Source organism: Chironomus tepperi, unplaced genomic scaffold, assembly GCF_022539635.2.
Source record: "Chironomus tepperi strain 1889 unplaced genomic scaffold, CSIRO-AGI_Ctep_v1 contig_445, whole genome shotgun sequence".
NCBI lineage: Eukaryota > Metazoa > Arthropoda > Insecta > Diptera > Chironomidae > Chironomus > Chironomus tepperi.
Window position 1 is genome coordinate 935,460 of NW_027226567.1, and position 26,351 is coordinate 961,810.

The 26,351-nt window shown below is 30.7% G+C and overlaps 2 protein-coding genes across 5 annotated transcripts; one reads left to right on the forward strand and one right to left on the reverse strand.

Moving 5' to 3' along the window:
* Positions 1 to 4,394: 4,394 nt before the first annotated feature.
* Positions 4,395 to 15,776, reverse strand: LOC139098222 (uncharacterized). Its single transcript, XM_070650351.1, has 10 exons — positions 15,476 to 15,776; positions 7,413 to 8,060; positions 7,206 to 7,307; positions 7,078 to 7,128; positions 6,068 to 6,231; positions 5,879 to 5,981; positions 5,630 to 5,802; positions 5,546 to 5,564; positions 5,296 to 5,487; positions 4,395 to 5,161 (listed from the first exon to the last, which is right to left on the reverse strand). The coding sequence occupies exons 2-10, from the start codon at positions 7,636 to 7,638 to the stop codon at positions 4,551 to 4,553; spliced, it is 1,641 nt and encodes a 546-aa protein (XP_070506452.1). The 5' UTR covers positions 7,639 to 8,060; positions 15,476 to 15,776; the 3' UTR covers positions 4,395 to 4,550.
* Positions 15,777 to 16,553: 777 nt separating this feature from the next.
* On the forward strand, positions 16,554 to 21,593 carry LOC139097984 (uncharacterized). Of its 4 annotated transcripts, none has more exons than XM_070650056.1 (8): positions 16,588 to 16,638; positions 16,912 to 16,948; positions 17,151 to 17,667; positions 17,773 to 17,877; positions 17,959 to 18,310; positions 18,380 to 18,626; positions 18,713 to 18,811; positions 18,879 to 21,593. In XM_070650056.1, the coding sequence occupies exons 3-8, from the start codon at positions 17,224 to 17,226 to the stop codon at positions 19,198 to 19,200; spliced, it is 1,569 nt and encodes a 522-aa protein (XP_070506157.1). In that variant the 5' UTR covers positions 16,588 to 16,638; positions 16,912 to 16,948; positions 17,151 to 17,223; the 3' UTR covers positions 19,201 to 21,593. The 4 variants fall into 4 exon arrangements, with proteins under 4 accessions (XP_070506158.1, XP_070506157.1, XP_070506155.1 ...); XM_070650054.1 differs by having other exon boundaries at positions 16,589 to 16,638; positions 16,908 to 16,948; XM_070650057.1 differs by lacking the exon at positions 16,912 to 16,948 and having other exon boundaries at positions 16,554 to 16,638.
* Positions 21,594 to 26,351: the final 4,758 nt, after the last annotated feature.

The window sequence follows — 26,351 nt, forward strand, 5'->3', positions numbered from 1 at the left end:
AATTTTATGTAAAAAAAGTTTGTGAAATTCATATAAACCCGAATAGCACTCCATGTTCGCTAGGGTATCGCTACGTCGCGCATAGTTGCTCTGACATCTGCGTGAAGACGGATTTCGATCAATTTTCAAGTCGAATGAAAATTCGGTTTACAACATTGTGCTGCTCGGAATATTAATATAAAATTCAACAAATCTAAAGTTTTTGTTTACAATGTCTCAACTTAATTGAATCAAAAGCTCAAATCAACATGATGTTGACAAAATATCCATTTTCCTATCTCTGAAAATCACTGTTGCAATTTATATGTATCAAAAAAAATTGATTTAATTTCCAGTTATCTCCCCCTTACATACTGTATCAAGTTGATTAAATAAAAAATGAATATTATACCTCAAAAATTGCTAATCTATTGCTTTAAAATAATATCAAAAATCAAGTAAGGAAGGGAAAAATTTGACAAAAAGAAAAAAAAAAATAAAAATCAAAAAAGAATAATAAGGAACGCATTTTTCATGGTAATGATATCAATAAATTATGTTTCAAATTTCGAAAATAAAATAATGTTGACAAATAAAAAAAAAATACAAAAAAAGATGCTAGAATATCAAATTAGATAGAAGCCTAAGACGAATCTTAAAAACGTTCTGTTACTGCAAAAAAAATAAAAACAAGTTTAATATATTACGGCAGCTTTAAAACAAATTGATGAATAATTTTCAATCTTACGCATAGAGAGAGTATATTCGGAGAAAAAGAGAGATTTTTTTATGATTTCATGGACCATTGATGAAATAGAAGCGATATTGACCTATCGGGATTTTTTTTTTTGTTCGTTTGAAGAAACCTTTTTTTTTGGTGAATTTTTTTGTAATGTTTCCTTCTTTTTGGGGATTGTTCATTTATTACGTTACGCATTAAAAATTATGCTATAAAAAAAGGAATTTTCAGACCCCTTCTCTCCTCCACCTTATTCCCCAAGGAACACAAATGAAGAAGGCTCAGCCCGGAGATTTTAAGGCTCCGCTTCCATTTGGCAGCCATATGGATGCCATTTGGTACTAATAAAAGAGGTTCAGAGAAGCCTTCTTCATTTGTGTTGCTCTAATTATTCTGTTCCAAAACGACCATAGGCTCCCCACCTCCTCTCCCCTTATATATAGTGAACGTAATAACTGAACAGTCCCTTTTCTTTATTTATTATAAAAATATAAAACCCTTGCTGTGTTGATAAAGAAATGGAACCCAAAACTTCCTAGCAAGCTGTGGCTTACAAAGCTCATGATATCCAATAAAATTTCCAATAGAATGAAAAAGCCTCACAATTCCCAAGCGACATAAATGAATAAGACTCCGCTTCGGAGCTATTAAGGCTCTGTTATACCTCTTTTGTTCACATCAAATGATGTGCATACATTTGACATCCACATGGCAGCCGAAAATAGGCGGCCCCATTTGATGTTATTAAAAGAAATTTAACGGAGCCTTAAAAGCTCCGTGACAGAGCCTTCTTCATTTGTATCACTCGGGATTAAAACTGATATATCAAAAAATCTACCGACAATTTTGTGATAATGAAGCATATTCCTCTGAAAAATAATAAAATGAGGTAAATATTGTACACCGTATCAAGAGAAAACTACTTTTTAATCATAGATACACATAATTAACTCCATTTCAATTTTAAGTGGATTTTCATTTTCTTACCATTTCTACGAACAATGTTCAATCTTCAATCGTACAATACTTTAGTCTTTATTATTATTATAGAGTTCTCTAAATAATATATTATAAGATAATCACCCAAGAACCGTAATGCTGAAGAATTAATTAAGTTTTTTTTTCTGTTATCCAATGAGTTGAATGAGAAAAGCTTCAATTGTGTTCATAATGGGGCTTCTGAGAGTCTTGTTGATTTTTTTTTAAAAAAAATAAGATTAAAGGAAATTTTTTTAATCTTATTTTGAGATTATTTTGTTTATTTTGAAGATTTTTATCAAATTTTGACTTTTCCGGAATTGGAAAGTATTAAGGAACATCAAAGTGCTTCATGTTTTTGGCCTAAATCTGCCTAAATTATACAAATTGAAATGGAAATTGATTTTTGAATGTTTTTTAAAAGATAAAGTAGAAAAAAGTGCGGGAAAATTCAAAAATTAACGGGTTTTTTTTCTAATTAAATCAATGTTGGGCAACTTTGTCGGAAGCTTCGAACAAAACCAAACACAGCATGCGATTGACATAATTTCCAATTTTTGGTGTTACACAGATTACCCGCCACAGAATTAAATCAACAATTCCCGAGATCACATCATCCAGAAGCCCTAATCGATAGTGTTCAGTCCCAAATCGAATAATTTCCAAAAACTTATCTGAATTTCAAAACATTTCCCAGAAAAAAAAATCGTCCATTCAAATGAGATACCAAACACACAAAAAACAAAAACCGTACGTAACATATGTATGCAAAAATCATAGATAAGTGAACATATCAAAATAGATTATGAATAATTTTCGACAACATGAAACATAGCATGAGTTTATTCTTCTCTTAACAAACTTTATTTTATTGTCTCTTACAAAATATTCAACATACTACTTTTTTTTCTTTCGATTTCTATATTTTGTCATGAAAATCATGAAAAATTTACAGACTATTGATTGACATTCAAAAAAATATAAAAATATATAAAAAAATTTTCGAGTTTCTATTTGCTTATACCAATTTACATGATAAATATTTTTCATACATATCTCAATTCTAAAATATATGATAAATGACTTAGAAGTGAACTTTTTTTACTTTTCATTTTAAGAAGATAACAATCTTTGTTTTCTTGTTAATTTTATCTATATCATCTACAAACAAGCATCATCGACACATAAGTTAAAGATTCGGGTGATTTTACGTTTTTTATTGAGTCATCAGAGTTGTTTTTACTGACAATTTCTAAGGTTTGAGGGGACATGAGCACCTTTCGTGGACTAAATGACAAAACTCAAGGCCTTTGAGTGGCAAGAAAAGCGTTTATTGCTCAAAGGACGGAGCTTAAAGTTGACTAGAATTTTATTAAGAGTCTAGTCGATTTTTCAATACGAAATTCTAGTCGACTTTCTGCTTAGCAAAATCAGATTACTTATTCATTGACAAGAGCAAGACCAAGGATGGTTGAGAACAGAGAAGTCTTCAGCTCGAGGTCGGGAAGATCCCCTTCTCACGTTTTGGACAAAAATCTTAATTTTTTAGGGCTTTTTGAGAGAAATAGGCTCTTCCCCCCAATAGCTTTCTGACTACGCCTCTGTTGATCTATTGCTAAGTCAGCAATTTTAACCTCAATTCTGTTCAGATACTTGATTCAACGAATTAAGTCTAGCAACATAGAAGCTCCGATTGTAAGCCATATGGAGTGTTTATTTAAACACCATATGGATTCTATTTGGTTGCTTCTGTGTTGCTTGATGAAGACTTTTGTCCCCTTTGGAGTTTTGAATACGTTTCTAGAGCTGAGAAGCTATACTGACTTCTAAGTTCAGAAAAGAATACCCAAACTAGCCCAATAAATCCTCAAAAAACCAAATATTTTTCTTCAATACCATACAACCATCAACCCTACCATATCTAACCCTATATCGAATTTCATCGAGCTAGACTTTTTTCTCTAGTCTCTATCAATAAACACCCAAACAACTCTGTTATACACAAGAAAAAGAAATAAATAAAAAGAAGCTTAAATGTATAAATTATACAGTCATGAAAAGATCTCTGCAGAAAAAATGATAAATTAGAAGCTATTTGGGAGTTTATGTAAGGGAAATGTATATTTTACATGTAATTATAATTAAATTAAATAAATAAATAATGTTTATAAAAATTAATGATATAGCATTAACAAACAAACAGTCCAATAATTTGCGTAAATCATCAATAAAAAGAAAATAATAATTTAATATCAATAGAAATTGACTTTTTACTGCCTAATATAATAATTATGAATAGATTTTATGCTATTTATACTTTTTTTTTATACCTAAGTTTATCACCCAGGGCGATATGAGCAAGAGTTTCAAAAGGCAATAATAATACCCGAGTAGCACAAGTCGGTTAATCGATCCTTAAAGTGGCATCAAGTCGGCTTGATTTGAACTGGAAAGATCCTGAATCGGCACCAGGGCGGCATGTCGCGGATTTGAACCGAATGCGGCACCAGAGCAGCATAACTCAGATTTGAACCGAATCTGGCATCAAATCAGTCATGCCTCACTGATGCCTGAATTTAGGATCGACTAACAAACTTCTGCTTCTCGGGAATTTAGATCAGCACTGCCCGCATCATTAAATAAATTATTTTTACAACATTCGTTGATTTCACTAAATTTAACTAATTATACACCGAACTTAATTGGAATAAATTTTTTCTTTGCAGTTAGAACTACACATCTACACTGAATTTCAATTAAATGCTTGAGTATTGCTTGACAATTTTTCTATTGTCGCTTAGTAAACGTTCCTCTCTTATCACATTTTGACGACATTCATCTCTCAACAGTCTTACTATGTGCATGGTAGCTGTCTGTATCTTAGACATGCACCGATATTATCCTCCGGGCTTCCTTTATTTCCCCTACCATCACCAAAATGAATTCCCACATGAAATGGCGTCACTGATGTTTCCACTCGACACGGTGATACGCCATTATAACAAAGAGAATTCCCGCAATGTACAGGTATACATGATGGTACATTTCCCATACCTGCTGCGATAAAATCTTCCATTATACATGGCATTGATATTCGATCGGAGCATGTTGTAAAGACTTGTCTTGATTTTCGACCAGAATAGGATCTGAAGAATGATGGGAACTGAAATGAAGGAAAGAATGATGGAAACCCGCCATCATCACCTCCTGAGCCTTCATCAGCAGCTGGTTCATCATCTTGAGCTGGCTCGTCTTCAGCAGGCGTTTCATCTGCTGGAGTGTCTTCGGCTGGAGTTTCTTCACCTGCGGTCTCATCATTGGTTATTGCATCGTCCCCAGCAACACCATCTTCATCAGCAGCAACACCTTCATCATCAACAACTTCATCCATGGCAATCATATCATCGCCTAGAACCATTTCGTCCATTGCAGGATTAATGGGTTGATCACCAAGGGCACCAGGATCTAATCAATAGAAATGTAGAGAATATGGTAAGTAGGGTTTGGCCAGAAATTGCAAGCCTGCATCTAGTTTGCCCTAGAAACTGATTCCTGGCTTGCAACATTCGGACGCAAGAATCAACTTTATTTACAATTACCATTCATATTCGTTGGATTCGAAAGCGGTCCCATACCATTCATTCCCATTTGGGGACCAATTCCAAATGAGTTATCATCACATGGTTCATACTGAATGCTACACATTCTCATCTCCTGTCTTATACAGGACCGATAATTTTGATTTGCTAAATGTCTTCCATTTTCAGCGAAATTAAATGTTTGTATTATACCTAAAATGTTAATTGACATGTCAAATCCATATTACATTTTAATATCAATGTTGTTTACCTTCTGTGCCTGTAAAATACTAATGAAGAAAACCCTTAATATGAATAATCATAATAAAAATGAAGCCAAATATGTAAATGTTACCTGTAAACAACCTGTTGGGGATCGAGAACTGAATGGTATTTGAGTTACACGAATTTCCCACATCCGCGGTGATATTGATCTCCTGTTAAGTGTTATGTTTATTTTTAACTCAGGCGGTGCTTGTCCCGAACCCATAAATTGTCTTCCTTGCTTCGGAATCATGTCATAAAATACTATTTGATGGATGTAAATAAATATACTTTTATTACTTTTTTTGTATTATAGTGTTTATCAAATCAAATAACTCACTATGTTGTCCGCTATTGTATCCACACAATCTAAATGGACTCGATCCACCTTCAAGTGAAAAAATGTCACTCTCACAAATACCAGTCCTTCGATTTGGTTGACTCTATATTTATTTTTTATATTGTTTAATCAAATGAATTAATTAAGACTATCGATAAAAATGTATCAAATATACAATGTATAACATACCAAACTAAAATGAATGAAATCAAGCCTTATTTGACTAATTTCATCGCTCATTGGCTTTATTGTAAGTGTACAATTGTCTCGATCTCCTGGCATTAATGCTGGAAATTTCGGTGATGTAAAGTATGTTACATTATTTGAAATTTCACCATCACATGTGGTCTCGACTAAATATAAATGGAATAAATTAATTGCTAATGAATTTCAGAGAAGGTATAAAACCATTTCTAATCTACATTAATGATAAAAGAACGAAAAAGGTAAGGAACAAGTTGGAATGTTTGGAAATAATTATTAAGGTGCTTTTTGCTACTTTGCAGATAATAAATTTAAAAAGCGCGCAACAGTAGAGCGGACAATAATTTTAGTAGTTCGCAACCATTGTATGATCAATATTTTTGTATTACGTGCAACCGTTGCGCAGACATTAATTTTTTAAAGCCCGACACTGTTTTTTAGACAACATTTTACAGAGCTTACAACTGTTGCGCAGGCAGAAATTTTACATAGTGCAACTGCTGTACAGATAATAACTCTATGATGCGCGCAACTGTTGTGCAGATCATAATTATACAAATTTGCAATCGCTGTATAAAGCGCACAACCGTTACACAAACATTAAGTTTATGTGGCACACAACTGTTGTACAGGCAATAATTTTATAAAGCGTACAACTGTTGAGCAGACAAAAATTATATAAAATATACGACCTTTGTATATTCAATTGCTTTATAAAGCGCGCAACCGATACACAAACATTAAATTTGTGAGCGCACAACAATCGTACAGACAATAATTTTATGTAGCGTGCATCCGTTCTACATACAATAATTCTATGTAGCGTGCAACTGTTGTACAGTCAGTAATTTTATCTTACGTTCAATCGTTGCGCACAAAGTAATTTTAAAAGACGAACAGTTGTTGCCTTAAACTTTACCAAACTCCAAACAACCAGACAAAACAACTACAAAAATACAAAATATTCGTATGAAATAAGAACAAAAGATACTCACAGATGCAACATGCCCCGAAGCCAAGAGCACAATCTCCTCGCGAAACTCCGCCTGCAAAGAAGGAAGTATGAAAAATAATTACTTAAAAATTGACCGACATTCACATTAAGAATTTCTAATCACCATACCTTGTAAACGACATTCATAAACGTTCATGCACACTCCAGTTCTTCTTCCATCGTCTGACAAACATTCATCATCAACGGAGAATGGTGAGAAAAAGTTTATCACTGCAGAGTAAATGACACAGAATTATTATTATTTTTTGTTGTTGTTATTTGGTTTCAAAACTTTTTCTTTTTATCGCAAATTGCTCTTGTAATACACATGCACACCTTTCGATTTTCTTTTACTCTTCCCTAAATGTAAGTTTGATTTAAAATCGATATTCGATTGTATGGTATTTTGAGTGTTTCCATTAAATGTATCGATTGTGTTATTTCCATTACTGCTACTGCTGCTCCAGATATCATAATTTTTCATGTAAGGCCACGACTTTGGTGCATTTGAGATAAAATTTATTGTGTATAGGAACACCCATAAAAATAGTAGATTCCTCATTTTGTCTTTGATTTTATTCGCACTATTATTAGCTTATGACACTTGATATTTTTTATAAATATATGAATACTTTTTCACTGTCTATATAATTTCTCTCGATACATCCAAAAAAGTGTATTTACATTTAGCACCTTCTTGATTTATAATTTCACAACTAATCATATCTTTAAGTCCGTGTGACGACACAAACACAATATTTAGCACTTCTTTTATTAAAATTGAATAAATTAACGTTTTCCTTTAAATATGAATATTGACACACTTTTCATCTTATGTCTCATTATAGTATTTATCCATGACATATTTCATGTAATCACACGAAAAGGAAGTGATGATAATGTGTCTTTAGTTCTAATACACCATACTTATTAATTCACCATCTCCTAAAGACACCAGAGATTTCAGTTTATACCTTTTCATACCTAAAATGTGAGAAAATTGTAAATATTTGATTATAAGAAAATTACCGGAATTAATTCTAATTAAATTTAATTTGAATTCTGTGGAAGCAACAAAACAACAATAAGAGTCTCGACTTGAAAGTTTGCCGATCTCGTCTTTCAAACATGAATGGCTATTTTACTACGGTATCTAAAACTTTTACATTTTTCTGATTATCTATCTTATTTTCTTTTAGTTTCTTGACCATTTGCATTTATTTATTTTTGTGTATATATTTATGAGTTTCCTAAACACGCCAATTAAGGTTAATCTGCAAGTGTGTATAAAGGTAAGTGAGTCAATAGAGATAAGAATGACAACGCGTGCTAAAATATCTCGAAATCGTTTAAAATTTGTTGTCCATGCTTTCATTGTCATTAGAATGTCTCGCGTAATAGATTTAAAGTCTTTATCGTAGGGCATTATTTACAGTCGGATTAGCTATCCCGAGCAGCACATGATAGACTTCTTGGATCGTCATGTCGGTAACTATCATAGAGGCTCTGGTTAATGCTGTTCTGAACCTTATAAATTCTAAGGTTCTTGAGTAAGAAATACAATTCTTTACAACATAGCCCGAGTAGGACTCGAACCCACGTTCTTCGGTTTTCGGTCACATGCTCCTACCACTGAGCTATCAGGGGTTTTTAGGAAGCGTGACAGATTGCAGAATTAAAGCCATCATTCTCTATTTCGCACTCATTACAAAACCATGGTACAATCAAATTCCAGACAACAATAAGTATTCCATAATCCATCCCAAGAACACTCAGCACATAAAACCAATTCATTTTAGCACAAAATACTTATATACCGCTCGGAATTCCACCTAATAAATTATTCAGTCATGACGAATCCAAAGAAATTGGATCATTTTGTAAGTGATTAAAATCCCCTCATTTTATCTCTAATGAAGAAAGTTTTTTGAAGGCAAGAATGGCACGACATGTATCCTAGCCATAAATTATTTCTACAGCTGAATCACTTTTTTTTTTGTCTTAAGTCGTCTGTACGAGCGGCACAGATTCAATGAATGACTTCTTCGTTACAAAGTCGTGAAACAAGTTGCTGTGTTTGTTCATCGTGGTTGCTTTTTATTAAGGTTTATTTTTTTGAGGATAATCCCTTACATTATGCTTCAATCGGCTGATTATATGCTCACGATTGGATGGGATTAGAGGTTTAGGAATGAAAGAGAAAAGAACCATTGATTTTGAGCATTTTTGGCATGTATCATCGCGTACATGTAGTGATGTGATTGGAAAATTGAAGGAAAGGTTGCAGTTTTCGTTCTGTCAATCCAGGGATGGTGAACCAATGTGTTGTGGGGTCTGAGAAAAGTGGAATCTTGGGTATCGAGCTATTTAAAGGCAAATTTGTCATTGCCAGAGTAAGGACTCTGTGGTCGAGTGGCTAGGTGACAGGACGGATATCTGCATCATTCCTTTGTGAGAATGTAGGTTCGATTCCCATCACAAATTGAATTCACAATCGTTAGTTAAAAATGCTGTCGACATGAAATGGATTTGCACAATGCTTCACGATATTACAGGTGCCATCCATCAAAAAAGGTTGACCACCCCTGCAACCCCAAAAAATATCCCATAAAATTGAATTATTGCTTGTAATATTTTAGTACTTCCGAATATAATCCGGAAATTTTTAAAATCACATTACTTTCATATGAAACACAACAAACGAGTTAATCTTCTTAATGCATCTCATAGCACACAAATTGTGTTGTCTAGCCGAATACATGATAAATCTTACAAACGCTTTTAATATTCAGCTGATGCAAGCGCCAAAAGCCCTTAAGCCCTCAATATTCATTATTAACACAATTAATCCCCAATCAATTTTTCAAATGTTAAAATAGTAGTGGAACACTTCTGTGTATCTTAGGGCAGTGGTGGGCAACCTTTTGGTTTTCGGGGGATACTTTGGTGGTAAGGATTGACTGAAACCACACAAATCATATGATTCATGATATTTGCAAAAATGTTTGAACATGCATAAGTGTGCCGTACACAATAATTTGGACAAAACTGGTCTTAAGCCGTCACGGCAATTAAGCAACTGCGGTTATTCACCGAAATATTTTTTTCTGGAAAGATGTCCCACATCATCATTAATTTTGCTTAGATATTTTTCAACAGTTTCAGCCTCAATCATCAATAAATTTAAATTAACTTTTATTTTTTTAAAGAAATTTCATCTCTTGACTAAAATATTTTTATTGTACTCAGGCATCTGATTGGTAGTCATCAAAGAATTCGCACGCTTGGAATTTAATCTGCCGAATATGGAAATTTATTTTTATTTTTTATGACTAAGTCGCTTTTCCCTGTTTTTATTGTGATACTTTTTCACTATAACTTTCCTATAAACAAAGATGAAAGTTAAATGTGTGATACTTTGTAAGAAATTTTTACAGCACATATCATATCTCGCGAAAAGAAAATATAAATAGATATCATCTAGACGCTCCCATCATACGATCCAATAACCCCAAACTGGCTAACGCAAAAACAAAAAAAAACTAACAAATGCCGGAGAGAATTAATATATGTGTCAATGGAACTTTGGTTCGATAAAAATTGAAACTTTATTATGATCGCAAGTGATTTCTTTATCACGCAAAAAAATACTTATTATTGTGTAAATACGTGAGCGACGATTATATCTTGATTGTCGAAGAAATAATTTTTATTTATTTATCTTTGTTGTGATACTTAATAAATACTTTGCAAACAAGATTTAAAATTCTTTTTTAACATTTTTTTAGCAAAATAAATTTTTTTGTTGCTATTTCGTTCAGTTTGGGTGATTATTTTATGAATGGTCAGTTTTGATTCTGAATTAGAGCATGTTATATGCATATGAGTAGCTAAGAACTTTTGAGAAATTATATAAATGGTTATGATCTAATTTTTACACTTATGAATTGCTTAATTAAAGAATTTTCACTTTTTTTGAGTTACTTTCATTAGAAAAATATTCAAATTTTGAAAATTAAATATTTAAATTTCAAGAATTCTGTTGAATATTAAAATTTTATAACAATATTTTGTAAAAATTATATTAAAGTCAAATTTTTACTATTTTTAAATGCTTTTTAATTTCAAAAAATCCGTTGTATTTTGATATTTTTAGCAACTTTTAAACTTTTGCAAAAAAAATCAGTAATTTTTAACCAAAATTGATTTAAATTTTTAAATGCAATAAGTTTGTCAAATTTTCAAGTTAAGAAAGATTTTCTTTTATTTTTTAATTATATGTCCATTTGTTTTTCAAATTTAAAGAAGCCGAAGATTACATTTAAATTTAAAAAGTTAATTTAATTTAATATAAACGTCAAATTTTAAATTGAAAAAACAAGCTTTCAAATTCAAAGAAATTTCAAATTTCAAGTCAATTTAATTTTAAATTCAAAATCTTTTAAATTGTTAAAATCAACTTAATTTTCAAATTCATCAGGGCAATATAAATTCAAATTAAAAATATGGTTAACTTTCAAATTTTAAAATAAAACATTTATTTTTAAAGACCATTGAAGCTTAAAATTTTAAAAAAAATCATTAAATTGAAATTTAATTATTAACAAACTTTAAAAATCATTTCAAATGCGTTTCAAATCATTAAAAAATAAAAATGTTTAAAGAGTTTCCATGAACAAAATTTTTTTTGCAGCTTTCTTCTGTAAAAATATTTTCAGATCTCATTCAATCGGCATCTCACGTGATACGAATAAATAATAATTTTCAGCTGTGTGATGCTGACTTACTTATGTATTACGATACAGATATCTTCAAAGCGTGGTTCGAATTCTTAAAATTATAGTCATAAAAAAGCAGAAAATGCAATGTCGTTGTCGTTGTTGTTGTTGTTGCTAGCTGTGACGTATGTCGCACTCAATTATTACAATTTGTTAGCGGCTTTATTAAATTTTTTCTTATCCGATTCAACTCATATCGAAATTGAGTGTGAATTAAAAATACATTTAAGAACTGTTAACAGTAATTTATGAAAAATTTAATCGTATGCACGAACAAATTTTCGCTTTCATAATCCAGCATCGTAATAATAATGGATGTTAAAGAAGAGTCTCTGAGGCTGTATATCACTGTGATGTACATTATGGGAAAAAACATACATATTTTCACTGACACTAAATTATTCGACTGACCGATTAAATATTTTTTTTTATTTTTCGGAACCTACTTTTCTGCTCGATTAATTCGCAACTGTCATGCATCAATGTAATTATTGCGTGCCGGTTTTTACTTTTCTTTTGTTTGGCCACTTCCCAGCCTCACTTGATTACTGATGTAAATAAAAAAAAAAAATGTTCATTCTCTCGCTGTTACAGACAGAATGAGAGTCCAAAACAGAATTATTAATAACAAGCGATTGATATCATTGATCAATTTGTTGATGGACAAAAAGAATGAAAGAAAATGTTACTTCACAACTCAGCAAGTGTTTTTTGTACTCGAGAGTAAATTTGGAGCAGGGTTTGAGGCATGATGAAATGTTGAAAGATTTTTATCGGAATATTGTGACTTTTATTGTCTTTTTTGTTTTAATTTGATGAATTCGGATCATTGCTTAATGAATTGCTGTACAAATTGTGTGGCGCGATACATTAGAACGAGTTAAACAAGGTCAGTTGTGCCGCAAAATAAAGTTGAATTTGAAAATGAAAGTTTCAATTTTGAGAATGAATTTTCAGTTCTCAAATCTTAGAACTATAGAAATCTGGAACTTTTAAAGTCTTAAAATTCAATATTTGAATCAAATCAAGAACTTCTTAAATCGTAAAATTCAAAATTTTGATCCAAAATATTCTAAAATTAATTCAAAATTTGAAAGTGAAATTTCACATCCAAAACTTTTAATATCAAATTAATATTCCAATAATTAATAATTCTCATTAAAAATCAATATTTTTTAACAATTATCTGCCAGAAGTGCCTTAAGGTCAATGAAAAAGAAAATAACCTCAATAAATATTCAAAAAAGTTTTAAAGATAATTGAAAGAAGATTAAATAATTATTATGATGATTTTTTTTCTAATTTATTCAGATGAAATTGTGTTCATCTTCATCAGTGTTGTTACCTCAAGTGCTCAATTCAATTCTTCAAGTTCACAGTATTGAAGTACATGCTTGAACTTACAATATTGAAGTACAAATCGGTTCATCGATCGGATATTCGTCATCAGGACAGTGTTATTCTGATTTGGTGCCGGATTTGGATTCGGATTCGGACTTGACGCTGGTCACAGTGTCGATTAACCGGTTTGTGCTATTCTGAGCCTTACTTATGTTTTCAAACATTATCAATTCAAACTCTTTACATTGTAAACAACAAAATAGAACAAGATCCAGAAAACTCAAGTTACATTACTTACAATTCCACAACATTCATCGGAACTGAATAATTTCAGATATTCTGTTATGTTTTATTTGTTGCTACTTAATTTAATTTCATCATATTCTCATTTTCTACTATTCAAGTCATTAAGAAGAAGCTTCGTGCATTCTTATTTTGCATGCAACAATTTCAATTTCAAGTTTTCATTGGAACGACATCGTCTAAGACATTCTCTTAAGCATTAAAATTATGTTAGATATGCTTTTCATTTTCATTTCACTTTCTGCTTCTAGTATATAAGCTAATTTACTTCTTTTTCCGTCTTTCTTTCTTTCTTTCTTCCTCTTCTCGGTATGATTTTCTAGTGTCTTTATTGAAGCTCATCGCGTATTCTACTTTTTAATTTCTTTTCATTTTAAATTGTATATTTCATTATTGATTATCATTTCCAATGACTCTCACTGTTATTACTTATTAATAAAAATTTTATTGGTTATTTCCCTCTCCCCGATTGACTCAGGCATCGTTGTTGTTATCATCGATATGCAATGAGAAATTTCTTCATGAAATGAGATTCGGGTGAATAATGTTGTAAAATCTTGGCATCATTCATGCAATATTGTATTCAATTTACGAAAATATAAAAAAAAGTGTTAAAGAGATCTTAAAAGGTACTTGACTGCAGTGCAGTCCCGGCTCTTTTTAGGTTAAATGTTTTGGAAAGACATTTTTTGTGAATCCCAATTCCCGGTATGATGTCGTTGTAAAATTGTGCAAATCATTGTTATGTTGACATTAAATTATGACAGAAATCGAGTCTGAGTCCTCAAAACCCGATTTATAGTCCCCAATGTCCTGAATCTTAAATCATCACAATCCTGATTAATTTCTTGAAGCCCTGACTTCAACTCACCCAAAAATTAAAAATTCGCAAACACAGCACTGCCAATCAAACTTTATTGATATGTAAATAACACCAATAACCTTATTTTTTCATCAATTTACAAGTTTCTAATTGAAAAATTCAATTTTCATCACAAATATTTTTATTACCAAATTTCATGTGTAAATTAAACAAATTTATTTATCTTGTCATCTGTCAATCATGGTAAATTGACCAAAAGGTATGCACTGAAGGGAAGAAACTGATGAGAAATAAATTATTTCATGGTTTGCTCATCTCAAAAAGTGTAATTAATTTTACTAAAAAAGAAAAATATTTCTAGTGGTCAAATTTCCAGCTGTAAATCACATTGTGCAGTGAAGTCAAAACAGTGTTTATTATTTGAACAGAATCTAATATTTATCTAGAGTTTGTTTGTTATTAAATACGAAGAATTTGTGAAATTTAGAGATTGTTTTATCAATATTGCTGCTTCAGAAATATTGTTAGTTTTAACGGTCTTTTGAGATTCAAATTTTGAACTTAAAGTTCAAAAATTCAAATTTTTAACGTATTTTTATTGTTCATCAATTAAAAATAAACGACTTTTATCACAGCTTCAAAATTAAAACTTTAACGATGGAAATTGTCGTTAATCTCATCATAAAACAGTCTTAAATTTAATCTCACACAAGAAAAAAAAATCCCCTTTAATTAAGCAATTGAATAGTGAGCAAATGGCTTTGCGTGCATGTACAGTATCCAACAAACATCTTATTTTTTGCGACAACATTTAATGCTACAAACGATCTACTTTTCATGATACAGCAAAAGACAATGTACCACCCAGCCAGTCAAAGACGAACTGAAATTAGCATATATTCAGTCAGCATGAAGTATGTATGACAAGGATTGCAATAAATTACACACTTTTTCTTTCTTTTTTTGCGAGTTATTGATTTTCATTCCGGGAGTTTTTTACGATTATATATTATTAGCCTAAAACTTATTTGCTGCTTTATATTTTTTTGGTATACAATTTATCAGCGATACACATGCTACTACCACTACATGCTATCATAAAATAAATAGGCCAAAAGAAAATTTAATAAAAATAACATTTTTTAATTGCTTACATAAAATATTCTTAGCAAGTAGCTGTGCTATTTCTTCTACACACTACTTTAATCGAAAGTTAAGCATTTATCTGATAAAATTTTAAACTATTTTTTTGAATTTTTGACTTTGGCACTGAAATACTTTTGTTTACTTCTTATTATTTAATTATTTCTTTAATCTCGTGCTTCTAACTGAATCTCACTTTCGACGATTGACTCTTGAAATCAAAATATTGACTCTATTCACACATTTTTCTATATTTTTTGCTGTTACATTAACAATTAACCGAACTTTTATATTTTTAATGCAGAGCGTGCTTCGCGTTGAACGATCGGATGAAAACTAAAGAAAAATAAAAGAAGAAATATTGAATGAAAGAATAATTTAAGCAAAGAGAGGAGAAAAATGTTAATGTTCGAATGCTTGGCATGTTAATGTTATTAATAAAAATTTTGTTGGAGACATTTTTTTAAAGTCTTTTTACGTTTTATCAAAAAATTAATCATCGTTTATTCATCGTGATATACTGTACTGGGAGAAATTTTTTTTATCTCCAATCAGGATTGAGGGTTAAGTTGCAAAATTCTGCAAATCATTGTTGAACTAGTTTTTGATGAGATTTAAATTTTTTTAAAATTTTAACGGATTTTTGAGATTTAAATTTTGTTCTTGAGGCGAATTCAATTTGCTCTTTGTGAAAATTTAAAATTTTAAAAATCGTTGAAATTCTTAATTTGAAAATAATCAAAACAATCATGGCAAAATTCTCCAAAAACAATTTTTAATTGCATTTAGGTCCAACAATTCATTCATAAATTCCAAATTCACCGATCAATTCAAATTCAAATTTCATGTCAATATTCAATCAAGTTTACTTCATAGAAAGTACCCAGCAACACGAACTTAATTCAAAATGGAACAAAACTATTAGTTTTAATTCATAATTTGTGCAAATCGTGTTAATAAACTCAATAAATTTATGAAAATGTCAAGTTGTGGGAGGAAGATTAGCTTTCAAACATTCAAAAAGTACAACCAAAAATAACGGCTTCCCAAAATTCAAACTCTTTTAAAATGAGCAACACACTTGAAGTTGGCTTCATTTATCAGTTCTTGCAGAAAAAGAGTCACAATGTAGCTTTGTCAGTCCGATACATTGTGCAGTTAACTAATGTCTTTGGTGAGTATTAACAGACATAGTTGTGATTATAAAATACAGTGGCAGTGCTCTAAATATCAATAAATTATAATTAACAAAAAAAATTGATTCTGCTGGATGTTTTGAAATTAATTATATCCAGCTGATCATTGCGCTATAGTCAGGAACAAATTACATTTCTGTACTTGCTAATGTAGAAAAATAGTCGCAGAAAAAATTATAAAAATTCTAATTTATATTAAAATATATAAAACAAGCGTTTATTAAAAAGTTATTTTGTGTTTAATAAGGCAGTCAAAAGCTGTAAAGAATGCTAGAAACATTGATAATGGTGAGTACGGTGACCAATAAAGGAAGTGTGTAGTTATTTTCTTCTTTCATTGTTATTCTCCATAATTATCATATAATTTTTTATATTTTTTTTCTTTTTGACACCGTTTCTCGCTAAACTGTTCATTATCTTTGCAAGATAAAACATTGATCTTTTTAATTTCCGGTCAAATCAATTAATAATACAATATTTCACATTACAGACGTTCTGAAAAATTTGTATTAAACAAAGATTAATACGTAATTAGAGAAATAGACATACACACAAAAAAAAAGATGAGATTTGAATTAATGATGGGCTGCAATGATGTAGATGATGATAATAAATATTCAGTATGTAACGGACGAGGCGAATGCACCGGACCAAATGAGACGTGTATATGCGAAATAAGGTTTACGGGCGAAAATTGTTCAAAATATAACAGCACTTATCTCGTATCGATTTCATCTGTTTTCTATGTGGTCGCGTTCATCTCCTTGATACAACTTTTGATATGCTGCTTTGCTGAATACAAACGACTCAAACAACCTTCCTTCTTTAAGGCATTTCGAATCACCACACAGAAATTTCTATATTTTGTTGTATTTATTGCTGCTTTATTACGTGCTACATACTTCTCTAATCCTGAAGTACAACCGTCATGGTCCTATTATTTAATGTCCGCATATTATCCATTATTAATGACATGTGCATCACTTATTGTTTGCTTTTGGGCTGAGGTGAGTGTTCAGACGACTAACTGCAGTCATACTTTATAGTCCATAAATAAATTTGCCATTTAAAATATTGATGAATTAATTTAAATAATTATTTTAATTCCACAGACCTTTCATCTGCGTGACATTCGATACGAGAGGCAGTTCCTCAGTAAAAGTCTTTTGGGTTTCCTTGCATTTAATTTGCTTCCATATAGCTTTTTTGGTGCTGAGGTAAGCTTTATATTTTATCTTATTTCATGCGTTAATTCATTAATCCCTTACATTTTTTTGTCTTTTCCTTATCATGACTAGATTTTATCAGCAAACTTATTCACTGATAAAAACTTATTACACAGCATCTTTAATGGTGGATATGCAATTCTTCTACTTATTGTAGTCGTCTTTTTCTTAATTTATGGCGTTGAAGTCTTCTTTAAAATTCGCGGTGGTTTCGTCTACGACGCAGTACCATCAGGTGAAGAAAATTTAAATGTTAATACCTCACAGGTCCATCAATCAAGAATTGGACTATTATCACAAGCGATAATGCTCATGGTTATTGTTGGCTTCCTCACATCCGAAATGCTCGGTGATTTTTGGAAACAAAAGGTTCCAGTCAACTCAAGAAATTGGTATGATGTCATCTTTCGTATGGTCGAAGTTGGTAAGTTGAACTTTAGTCTACCTTTTAAAAGCTTATACAAATCCATTTTTTTAATGACGTAAATTGCAGGTGTCGTAATATGGTTTCTTGCTTGTCTTTGGAATTCATTTTCACCTGAAAGTTTATGGATTTTAAATCCAAGACGACTCCTTACGCGCCAAATAGATCCAGTTGCAAGTGCCAGCACATCAAAGTCTTCCGCTGAGGAAAATGAAGCTCTTCTCGTTTGTTGGGTGTGTTATGATCAAGATAAAAAGGAACCGCTTATTCAGCCATGTCGTTGTACTGGTGATCTTAGATCTGTTCATCACGAATGGTAATTTTACGGTCAGTGATCTGAATAATTGTGTGCTAAATAAATGTTTTTTCCTCTCTCAATCTCGTGTATGTGTTGCGGTTCAGTTTGAGGAGGTGGCTTGTTGAAAGTTTTAAAGATCAGGAAACGTCGGATTTGAAGTGTCGGGTATGTGGAACACCCTATGAGATAAGGCGGACTAGCAAGTGAGTAGCTATTGATCTTTAACTGTCATTTTGTGTGAATTCTAACGAACAAATTTCTCATTTTTAGATTATATTGGGAACGAGGCTTCGATATCCAACACTGGACAAAGACGATAATTTTAGTCAGTTTAATGTGTATCACTGGTGTTATAGCATGGATTATAATTTCATTAAATGTCGATCCAATTGTGCGCGTATTAACGGCTGGATTTGCAATTATCATAGGATATGTGTGTGTTAAGATGCTTGGCGAAAATACAGTCACAGCTTATCAACGTGCTAAAGTCAGTTCAATAGATATCGTTTCAAACGATTTAAGAATATCAAGGAATTTAGTTCAGGCAAGCGTCAACAGTATATCAGAAGATATTGAAATAGATCGACACTAGAAACCTTATAAGTTAAAATAATGTGATTTAATTGAGTATAAATCAAGCAAAAAAACAAAACAATTCAGCGACAAAAAAAAGAGAGAAAAAAAATTAATTAAGTTGATAAGCACTTATCCAATCAGACAAATGCTTCATACTTAAAAGTCAGTTTTGGTCAATTGTTTTTAAAAAAACAAACAAAAATCATTAATATTACTAGAATATGGATTTATACATCATTTATTGTGTAAATATGTGTCACCGACGAGAATTTGTGACACAAACATAAAGTTTTTTTTTTATTCTTTTGATATTTTTTATCGTACAATAGACTTTTGTCATAACAATTATTGTTTATCTGTGTGTTAAACTGTAAGATGATGTTAGATAAACATCGACGTTTTTTTTCTAAATTATTATTATAAACAACTCTATCAAATATGAGGAACGTGGAAGGTGGGAAGATCTTAATTGATAAAATGGCTATGAAAAACTTACATTGAGTTAAGGTTTCTGTCGTATTTAAAGTTCAAGTGGATTTTTTAAAATTATAATTTTTAGATTTTCAAATTTAAAGTTCAAAACTAACGATTTTTTGATATTTAAATCTTGAGTTCAAAAAACGGCCTTCAAAAATTCAAATTTGATATTCAAAATAGCAGTTTTTGAGAATTTTTAATTTAACGGCTTTCAAAAATTTGAATTTGAAGTTCAAAGTAATATTTTGTGGAGAATATAATTTAACGGCTTTCAAAAATTCAAATTTGAAGTTCAAAATGATAATTTTTGAAAAATTCAAATTTTTGAATTTAAAATAACGGTTTTGGGGATCAATTATTATTGACAAGGTGTTTCCTTAGCATATCATGCTTAAAAAACCTTAATTAAAGTAAATTTTAATGATTAAAATCTTCCCGCCTTGGAAAAAATCTATAATTAGTATTTATATATAAGCTCAATTAACGTAACATATAAAGAACTATAAAAAAAACTTGAAAAATAGCTCTGACATATAAAACTATGATTCAAAAATTAATAATAAGCAATTCGTACATGTTGAGTTCATATAAATTTTTTAAAAAAATTTAACCAGTATGATTAGTTCGCATTAACAGACAAATTTGTGACTCACGAACCAATATTAACATATTTTATTTCTAAGAAAATTTACATATCCCAACATAAACTTAATTAAATTATTTTTGCACTGTTTTTTCGTTCAGCTTGAATTAGATTCTTCAGATGGCAATAATTTTCTCCTATTTTTCACCATTTTTTTGTCATTAATTTATTTATTTTGCTCTTTTGTGATGAAATATTAATTTTTATTGTAATACGTGGAATGATCTCATGCAAATAGTATATTGATGTCTGCTTTAATGGGAACTAAAGTGATTAAAACAAATTAATTAATGGATTTTTTAGAAGCTTATTTTAATGAAAATTGACGGAATTGGATTGAATTGAATTTTATGTTGAGATGCACGATTGTATAATTGCTGTGTATCTGGATCCCACAAAGATCCAATTAATTCTGCAAAATACCACATAAAACTCTATTTAGAGTACAAAATTGTATAAAGTACTCTTGAGTGCCAAAAGCTCTTTACCTAAATATCACATGCAATGGAAGTGTTCAACTCAATACAAACGTCAATTTTTACTGATGCATTAGGCTTTGATTTTTATCATTCTATCAAGTTCAACAATGTTGCAAAGACGCAATAATAAATGTGAAAAAAAAAAACTCAATAGCAATCAAGTACAAGTTGTATGAACTCACATGTACGGCATAGTTGCGAGAAGTAATAAATTACCAAACGAATGAATGAATGCAGTTAATTATAATTTTAAGATCGATGAATTAATTTTTGATTATTTTTTTTGGATTCTATTTCATTACTTAATTTCTATAAAAGATTTCTTGTACCTGGTTTTTGAAAAAAAAAAAAAAAAATTACGATGAAAATGGATATAAAAAAAAACTTCTTGTCTGTCTTGTGTTATACATATAATTTTTATGAATGGCTGGAACTAGTAGATTCTATTGCATAGAAAGTTTAAATGACTAATATCTAAAAAACATATTACTGAGATTATTAAAATGTAAAGAAAAAAATGATTTTTTTTTTCTCAAACTTTAAAGCATGTAATAGAGGGACAACATACATACAAGAATAGAAAGTTATAATCGTAGATTAACTTCAGTGATGAAAGAAATGTTTCGCTCGAATTTGCACATTTGGCATTATGGAAGCAAAAAAAAAAAAAATACTATTTTTATTTAATACGAAAAGAAAAAAATTTATTTTATTTATCTGCAAAAAAATAAGAATGGAGGGATCGAACACCAAATTATGAATTTGATGATAAATTATGGAAAAATGAATAAAGATTAATTTTGAAAATTATGAGTCTGTTTGGGTTAGAATGTGTGAATGCTGGGATGTAGGAAGTTGTTCGTCTGAAGAGGGATTTAATCTTTAAAATTGGCTAGGATCTAATGATACAACAAAGGAAGGCCTTAAATGGTGTCCAAAATTTTATTAACCTTTCTTACCTTCTATCTTCTGTACATCAATCTTAGTAAGGTCTATTTTAATTTTCAAAACATTTTTAAATTTCATCTTTAATTTAATATTCTTATTTATTTCAATTTCCAGGAATCCGAAGAGAAGGCTTTCCATCGTTGTTTTGGTTCAAAATTCAAAAATTCACAATTTTACATGTCTATGCTCAAGCTAATGTCAAGACAAGAGGATAGATAATATGCAGTCTAATAAAACAAATTTCCTGTGCTATAATAAGATTATTTCTCACTCTCTGATCATTAAAATGTGATTTATTTACCAGTTTCTATCTATTAATTCCATTTTATAGATACATAATTGTTATGATCCACGATAATCTTGAGCCATCAAATTTGCATAAAAATCGTTAATATCAAAGAAAAAAAATCGATGAACAATGTCCATCAAAAAATTCAAGGTTTTCAAACCTTGCGCTTGCAGCTTTTTAAACAGCTGATTCAAGTTCAGTGTCCAGTTTTATTTGCATTTCATTTTTTGCTCAAACGAATGGTTTTGAAACGAGTTTATAAAGCTTTAATTAAGCTTTGTGATTATGAAAATTCATAATTTCAATACAACACATGCAAGCTTTTATAAATTTATCGCAAAAACATATGTTGCAGATAAAGCACATTCAATTTGGTTCAAAATGTTGACATCACATCATGTGAGTATCTATTTGCAAATAATTATTGGGCTTGTCGTCTATTCCGACCGAATTTTACGAAGAAATAGTGACAATTAAGACCAAAAACTAAGCTTTTGATTCAAGTTTACAAAACAAAATCAGGCATTAATTTTAATTTCATTTTCAAGTTCGTTTCACATTTTTTTTAACCAAGTTTTTATTCTTTTTCCCCCAAAAAGCTTCATTTTGATAATTCGGGTAAGGAAAATTGGTACTAAAAAATTATCCCGTAGAATGGGATAAATATTCGGGTATGAAAAATTTGTACTAAAAAATTATCCCGTTCAATAAGTGAACAAAAGATCACATGTTCGAGTATGATGGAGTGTATGATATATAGCCCATATACATCTTGACTCTAACTACATAACTTCACTAAATGTCACAGATCAATTTGCATTCCATCATTTCTACCTAATTACATAGAATCTTTACCAATTGCAATAAATCTATTCTAAGTTACACCATAAAATTTCTGATAATCAACCATTAAATTGATGATGAATTGAATTTTTATGGCTAGCTAGTCAATTAATGACACATTGAATTAAAATGTCAACAAAATAAAAGAGAGAAAGCAAATAAGGAACTAGAAACGTTTTATAAATATCATTGTAAAGTCAGATTATTCCAGGACACATATTGATCTTTACAATTAATACATGCGTTAACGCATATCACACGACACTATTCAAAGAGATAGAAACGATTCATTCAATGTCATAGAAAAAATACGCCGGTGAGTATCATCGAAAATATTGCCGATAGTAAACAAAAGATGCCATAACAAAGCGGAGGAAAAAAAATCATCTCGGGAATAGCAAAAACATGATAAATCATTAAAGCACTAAGAAGCATTCACGTGTATGAAAAAAAAAAACGATTTGCCGGTCATCTCGAATGTCTCTCGTTTCGCCGATAAACAAAAAATATATAAACTATACACACAGGTGTCACCGACTGCGAATATTATAAAACTACATCATCTTCTTTCTTTGATTGCTTTCATCTTTATGGAATGACTAAAGAAATTGATGACTATTGCGGTAGATATTTTAAAAAAAGAGAATAATGAATTTATTTATTGGTTGATAAGGACCTCTTTGACTGCAATAATATGAGTCATTTGGTGGTCTAACTGGATTTTGATCTTTAAGGAAATTAAATTTGAATATTTAGCAGAGATGAGAATGGAAGTTAAGATTAACGTTGAATTCAAGATTGGGTTAGGAACAAGTTAGGAACTTGAAGTGCAGTCGGGGATATAGGAACGAGAACTACAAGATTCCGTAAGGCAATATTGATGAAGCGGATCTATGCTAATTGAAGATTGAAACGTGAGTCTAAATTTATTCGATTCCTAGTCATGAAAATTGAACTATCCAACATCAGTTCGAGTTAACAAAAATGCGTTAGAACTAGTCATCAACTGGACATTAACTTACCTTCAACTAGATATAACGTATTTTTGTCCACTCGAGCAACTGCCAATATGAAATGAATTACTAATTATATATATGCAAAATGAATAATTCTGGACGCTATCGTCGACAGACTAATACAGTACACCGCAATCTTGGCAGAATCCCAACTTAAACTATTAGTCAGCTAACTCACTAACTTCCACGCATAACAAGTATGTGATGTTGTCGTTGATGTAGTTTTGATTGGGAATCTCCAACATTTGTCATGGCATTAATCCGTACCAAACTAGTATCAAACGAACCGATTCTATAAAACAGCTTAATTAGCAGTGTATCATATCTTTATTATCGTGTCTATATTACACCAGTATCTAAGGAGCCGATCCTATCAAAAGCGCTTCGTAACTTTACACAATTAGCACAATTAAACATTCTTAGTGTCTTTAGGAAGACGTAGAAGTAAACAAATAGGCAGGCATATTGATTACTAATGTGACGTATCATCCAATCTAGCGGTTAATTTTATTCAAATTCGTAAAACATAACAAAATAAACAAAAAAGTCGACGAAGTCTCAATCGATCATTATTAAGAAGGTCTTTAAACTCTTGCATTTCTCTACATTAATATTCAGCACACCTAATTATTCTCCAGAAGTTAGAAAGACTCATCAATCTTATAATCACGCTTCTCGATACTCGACGTATTGCTAAGATAAATAAGAGGCCTTCTGTGTACGAATATCATTACACAATGTACATACTATAGTCATCGAAGATGCTAAAAAGAATTGACAAAAATGAAACCGCTTATGTAAATTAGCGAAAAGAGTTTTTTATCTCTTTTATATTACGTATCTTGAGTTCTGTGCACGAAAATCTTTTTTTTGAATTGCTTACCTGCTTTTCAACACACATATGCACATACTTAAAGATGTTTAGTGACTTTTTCTTCGAGAAAATGAACAGTTTTTTGAAGACAAATGCGAAATATTAGGTTATTTATGTTTATAGAGCTTAAAATTGATGAGTCTAATCAGATTCAGCAGGAAGATGTTGTCAAAATATTGATAGCATCTAAAATTTATTAGGCAATAAGTTTTTAATGAGTTCATCGATAATGACTCTTTTAAGTTTAAATATCAATAGGAAAGGAGTATTTAATTATCCATGAAGATGAAATAAAAGTTGTCAGTCAGGTTGATTTGGGAAAGATTTTGTAGGTTTTGAGTTATAGTTTTGATGATTTGCTTGGTATTGTGATGATTTGTTGATGATGCATCTTCATATAGAGATTGTCTTGTTTGATCCGTTCTGATATTCTACATTGCTCCATTCTTAGTTCCCGTCATTAAATAGTTAAGAACTTAAGAAGCCGACATATCTAAATAAACTTCCGAAAAATCATTAAGTCGGAGATGGGATTCGAACACGGGAGTTCAAATTCAACATCAGTTTTCGTAACCCGCACCTTGCTAAGTGAGCCATCAAGGTACATTTGAATCTTCAATTAATAGCAGTAACTAAGAACTAACCAAAGTAAAAGTTATGTACGGACTACGCTGCTTTGACTGCTAAAGCAAAGTCAGTATAAATCAACTAATAGATGATATTCGTCGTCAATGATCTGCATGACCAAATAATCCAATTCCTAGAGCACGAAGCATTTTCCATATTTTTCCCACTTGCTCAACGCGCCATCAATTCTAGTAAACATTTCCATTTAATGGATAAATCAACCGCAAAATAAACAATATTGTACCAGATAAAATTCAATCTACCTGGAGATAGAGATAAAGTTTAGTAAAATAAAACGGATCTTTCATTCATAAATCGATTTCATAGTTTATTGAACTTGAGTGTTTTTATAGTTCTCCAGAATCAATGCGATAAATGAAATGTCAAAGAGCTTTAGAGATTTTCGTGGATGATTGATGATTGGAACTTGTTAAGGGATAAATGACCGATTTTAAAATTGGTGTTTTGAGGTTATGTTTGTAGAATTTTTGGGGTTAGTTGACATAATTTGATGAAAAATTAGCAACCATAAGGTAGACTAGGTTCATGGTCTCGCAAAATACAATAAACTGCTTACTTTCAAACACGTGATACTTAAAAAAAAGTTTTAATCCATCCGTGAAGAATAAAAACTCTGTCTGCATTTTAAATTAATTTTTTATCTTCAAAACTTTTGCTGCTCTTTTCACTTTAGAAGTGCCACAGGTAATAATCTTGCCGAACAGAACGAATAAATCTTAATTGAGAACATGAAAATTGAATAAATTTTCACACATTTATGTACAAATATTGACACAATAATTCAAATGGTTGTCTTGTTTAAAAAGTCAACTCCTTCAAAATTGAGTTGCAAGGCAAAAAAAAAAGTTCAAACAGGTGTGACACCATGCTGATTACTTTTGAATCTTTACAGTTCCTTCGCCTTGATTGATTTTGTCATTTGCGCATTTTACCTCGAAAAAATCTAAACA

Coding starts and splice junctions, on each gene's coding strand:
- LOC139098222 (XM_070650351.1), bottom strand. CDS start 7,638: ATGAGGAATCTACTATTTTTATGGGTGTTCCTATACACAATAAATTTT. Junction 5,982..6,067: donor ATTTCATTCATTTTAGTTTG/GTATGTTATACA, acceptor AAATAAATATAG/AGTCAACCAAATCGAAGGAC. Junction 5,162..5,295: donor GAATCCAACGAATATGAATG/GTAATTGTAAAT, acceptor TCTATTGATTAG/ATCCTGGTGCCCTTGGTGAT.
- LOC139097984 (XM_070650057.1), top strand. CDS start 17,224: ATGAGATTTGAATTAATGATGGGCTGCAATGATGTAGATGATGATAAT. Junction 17,668..17,772: donor TTGTTTGCTTTTGGGCTGAG/GTGAGTGTTCAG, acceptor TTAATTCCACAG/ACCTTTCATCTGCGTGACAT. Junction 18,311..18,379: donor CTTTCGTATGGTCGAAGTTG/GTAAGTTGAACT, acceptor CGTAAATTGCAG/GTGTCGTAATATGGTTTCTT.